At 44.3% G+C, this 4,806-nt stretch overlaps 1 protein-coding gene across 1 annotated transcript in view; it reads right to left on the minus strand.

Annotated features, from left to right (window-relative positions):
• Positions 1 to 4,499, minus strand: part of TRNAU1AP (tRNA selenocysteine 1 associated protein 1) — a 9,901-nt gene extending 5,402 nt beyond the window's left edge. The window contains exons 1-4 of the mRNA XM_010013527.1: positions 4,408 to 4,499; positions 3,627 to 3,726; positions 2,308 to 2,360; positions 1,592 to 1,723 (exon numbers count right to left, since the gene is read on the minus strand). Of these exons, the coding sequence (XP_010011829.1) occupies positions 1,592 to 1,723; positions 2,308 to 2,360; positions 3,627 to 3,726; positions 4,408 to 4,493 (371 nt within the window). The 5' untranslated portion in view covers positions 4,494 to 4,499. The remainder of the gene's footprint in view (positions 1 to 1,591; positions 1,724 to 2,307; positions 2,361 to 3,626; positions 3,727 to 4,407) is intronic.
• Positions 4,500 to 4,806: the final 307 nt, after the last annotated feature.

Consider the following 4,806-nt stretch of genomic DNA (forward strand, 5'->3'; position numbering starts at 1 on the left):
AGAAGGAGTTTGGGAGGGAAAGGGCTTGTCTACCTGGGGAAAAGAACCAGCTGTAAGCAAGGGTGTACATTTACAGCACATTATCTCTCCTGTGGGAACTCGGCAACACCACATAACATGCTATTTTGAAAGTGGCATCACGTAATGCTCATAGTAGGTCCCCACTGGCAGCTCGTACAGAGCAGTTCCTGCCCCATGACGTGCAGGATCTTGGCACAACAAGTTATACACACAAGTCCAAAACTTTTAAGTCATTTTAAGGTGTTTGCACACAAAAGTGTGTAAGTTTCTAAGCTGCTACAAAGACTCCTGCAGCCTTTTGGATGGGACTAGAAGTAAGTGAAAGCAGGAAGATTGGCAGATCCAAAACACAGATGGACAGAGAAAGGGTGGGATGTAGTGTAGAGGAATAGGTGCTGGGTGCAGCAAGGGAGACAGTGATTCTTCCGACTTTTCCAGACAGTTTTTTGCACATCAGTGGCTAAACCAGGTTTTAGTACAGAAGAAAACCCACCAAGAAATCATTTCTTTGTGGCCAGGACATTCTGTCCTGACCCTGCAGTTAGGAGAAGCCTTCCAGGCTGCACCCTCATCAGAAAGCAAAGAAGCCAGCACAGCTCTATGGCATCAGGCTCCAAGCTCCTCTCTTGTCTCAACAAGAGGTGCTGGGAGGAAGCTTTGAAGCTTTCCTCATCTACCACTAGGCACGTCCACAGGCCCCAGGTTCCTCTCCCGCATCACACCAACACTTGTGGTTGCCTCAGCTTTGAGTAACTACACAAGTCACAACAAAGCCCCTGCCAGCAACTCCCTGGTGCTGCTAGGGGAGGTAGCCATGCTCTTCCCAGCAATAGGACTTTAAGTCCCTGCTCCTTCCCCACTTCCTGAGCTACCACAGATTCCCTTTCCTTGTGGTCTGCACTTACCAACACTTCCCAAAGCCCAACTATTGGTCCAACTCACATCACCCAACAGCTGTTTTGTTGGCAGAGATTGAAGCAAAACAAGAACCACTGGGTTTACACCTCTGAGGAGGAGGTGCCTGGAGCCCACCCCACAGTGCTGGTCTCAGGTGAGGTGGTAGTAACAGCATGATACTTAACAGCCAGAGAGTGACTGAGCAGCTCTGCAAGAGGTTCAGGTTCCACATGAAAGGCTTCATTACTAAGGAGGTTGTACGCCTCAGGAACAGGCTGCCCAGAGGTTGCATTATCCCCATCCAGGGAGGTTTTGCAGGCTACACTATTCCTGGCTGACCTGATCTGTTGGCAGCCATCCTGCTCAGAGGGGGAGGTCAGACCACAGACCTCCACAGGTTCCTTCAAATCATCATGTCTAAGACTGAGGAACCTTATGTGAGAAAGAGGAGAGACCTCGAGCCATGTTCTGTAACACGCTGCCAGCACACGAAGGGCATCACACTGAGTGACAAGATGCTGTGGGGACTATCAAAACCCAAGCACACTGTAGCTGAACGTCCAAGAACGTTGTATTCTAAGCCTATAGAACTACACTTTTCCCCTGGCTGCATTCTGTCTTTCCTGTTGCTGCATGTGAAGTGAAAGAGAAGAATGAAGAAAAGATGACTTACTTGGATACTCCTGCCTGGTCCAAAACGACTTTGCCACCTCTACATGAGGGATAAACTTTAACAAAGAATTCATATAACATGCCATCATCCACATCAGGAGTCAGGTCTCCCACAAAAAGGGAATATTCTGGACTAAAGAAATCAAGAGAAAACTTCTTAAGCACAACGATACAAAGCAGAGGCATGCTGAGTGACAGCTAACAGCCTGAACTGCAGAAAGAAGGGATATTAAAAGAGCATTAAATGGATAATTCAACATGTCACCAGCTAAGTTGTGTCAGTGACTAGAATTGTTATTGACATCGTGTTTCAAGCCAATTCAAGCAGCACAACCCATCTACTCACTACTGCTTTTTATTGAGAGATAATGTCATTGCTTAGTCCTCACAGGTTATCTCTGGGTTTCCAACAGGGCAAGAAAACATTAAGGTCTCATTGACAGATTTGCTATTTCCAACATATTGATTTTAAATGACAATATACAAACGAGATACTTTGGTGCTACAGAGTTTAAACACTTCAAAGACACTCCTGACACATCTGCTGTGCCACACAGAAAGCAAAGCATAAACCCAAGAGGCAATCCAAGTTATCCTCCCTCTGCTAAAGACTGGTACTGAGGAACTTGGGGGTTTGTGTGTTTTGAATGTTCTTTACAAGGCAATAGATACAGAGGCATTAAGTAGCAAACTTCATATTAAATACTGAGCATTTACCTGTTATCGGGCTGTTTCCCATACGTTGCATAATTCAGTTTAAATCGCTTTGCCTGAAACAAGGCAGAAATGAATCCATGCATTCAGATGTTCTCGTGTGAAGCCAGACAATTAGGAAACAACACAATACACTCATTCTGGCTGCCTGCATTGGACCTCTGACATCTGTAGTTCTCAACACGTGCTACATAAATCATCCCTCTACGTACCACCACGTTTGGAATTAAACTGTGGCTAAAGATGGGTATTCCCGAAACTAAACTTCAGTGATTGCCTTGCTCCTTGCAGGAGCTGCTCTCTTTGTCTCTCTAGTGACTAAGGCAGCATTGAGGAAGATTAACTTCCTTTAATCATGGGCTCTGATTTGAATATTAAACAGGGCAGGTGAAACAAATCCCTCCAGGCTTCTCATCCATCCCTTCTGATGGGGCCGCTGTCCTCTCAGGAAGCTGACCAAAGGGCTCAACCTGAACTTCCCAGTTTCCTGCTCAGGGTATTAATTACAGTGAAAGAGGTGTAATAAATTTACTTTACTACCTCACGGTGTAATTGAGGCAGTTCTAGAGCTGCTTTATGAAGCAGTCATCCCAGCTCCTGCTGCCAGCTCCTGTGGGTACAACGGGCAGCTGTGTCAGCCATCCCATTTTAATCTACTCCACGTTGGAGTCAACAGCCTAAAATTAGCCTCTGTGACTATTCTTCCTCCTAACTACCTTCTATGTATCTGAGACATTTGTTACAAACTGCAGTTACACAATGGTCTAGCTCCTTCTGCACCGTAAATAGGTTGGAGTAACTTGGGTTTGCTAAGGGTCAAGAATAACACAAGGCTTAAAAGTCACATTTCTCTTGCAAATCCAAGTTACTCACAACTCGGTGTGAACTTACAAGTTCATCTTGTACATACATAAGAACTTACACCCTGAGACAAATTAAGATGGAGGTACAACTGAAGAGAGACAAGAGGACTGTGGAAGGGATACTCCATCTATTTTTCCCTTGTTCTTTTGCATTAGTCCAATTTTGGTAATAGTAAAAAGGTTCAGAAAGAAAAGAAAACAGAAAACCTCACACCACAACCGTTGATCTATAAAATCTATACCTGGATTTTATCACATTCACACAGAAATGAGTGGTTTTTTCAACACTTTTCTGCATAAGAACATTAATAGTTTTATGTTCATCACTTTAACTTGAAAGAAAAGGAGAATCCCAGTTTGCTAACTATTGGGTTTGTCTGGAACCATTCCAAATACAAATCTGGTGCTATCTACTCCTTTCCAGTTGTGGTTCTCAACTGGCTGACTCCAGTTACTCACCGGTGTAGCACCAGGAAGCGGTTTTCCATTGATTTTGTGTAAACATTTCTCTGCAGTAGCTAGATCTGCAAATTCTACAAAGCAATAGCCTGCTGGAATTCTGAACACAGGACACAGGAGAGAGAAAGAGTTCATTTAAAACACATTTTACATAACTGGGAGGGAGTTTGCTATAGTTGCAACACTTAGAACCGTTTCTGTCTCAAAGGATAGACAGCAGCACCCAAAAAGAGGATAGCAAAGGAAATTGATCTCAAGTCAAGTAGTAGCCCCTACTTACCAGTAAGTCATGTCAACATAAGCCCATAGAAGATAGTCTGGCTCACAAATAGTTTAGTTCCTGCTTTCATTCACTATAAATTTTCCCACCCAATTGTCCCAAACAGTTGAAAACTGAAATGACATTTACAAGAATATAGAAGTCAGAACTCTCACTTCTGCCAGCACCACACACTAGTGCCACCATGAACACCAGCCTGGCACTGAAGCTTTCAGTCCAGTTACAGGCAGTGTAACTCCAAGAGAGACTGTCTGGCACAGGCACACCTCTCTGAACAAGTGCTGGATGAGGGCTAAACCTTGCTTTGTTGATGGTCAACGAGCCAGCAACTGTCCTCTCCACTGCTACCACCATACACCCACATTGGTGGCAGCAATGGTGAAAAGCTCAGTGTGAAAACCACCCTCATGCTGACAGGACCACAGTGATGCCACCCAGAGGGCAAATGGCTCGATCCAAAGGCACTGGTAGAACAAACTGAGAACAAGCATAAACAGTTACCCTGTCAACCTGTTTCGAATGATTTTTACGCTCAGTACAAGCTCTCCCATGGTGGCAAAGGCTCTTGAAACAAAGTTTTCATCCATATATGGCTCCAGCTATAAAAGCAAGAAAGAAAAAATTAGGCCAAGGCATCGACAAACAGGAGAATTTTTGTGTCAATGTCCCCCTAAGCAGTTAAAACATTATTGAGAAGTATTTTACCCTTACACTTCAAAAAGAAGACTCATTTAAGAGGGTCGATGCCACTCAAAACCAGCAGGCATGCATGAACCAGGCTCAACAGTCTGCAAAGTGGAACCCAAGAGACAGCATGAATTTCAGAGAACAGGGAGCTTTCACAGAAGGACAAAAGCCACTCAGAAACATACAGCAATAAACTGAGCGTTCAGTACACCG

This window comes from Nestor notabilis, unplaced genomic scaffold (genome assembly GCF_000696875.1).
Source record: "Nestor notabilis isolate BGI_N333 unplaced genomic scaffold, ASM69687v1 scaffold23854, whole genome shotgun sequence".
Lineage (NCBI taxonomy): Eukaryota > Metazoa > Chordata > Aves > Psittaciformes > Psittacidae > Nestor > Nestor notabilis.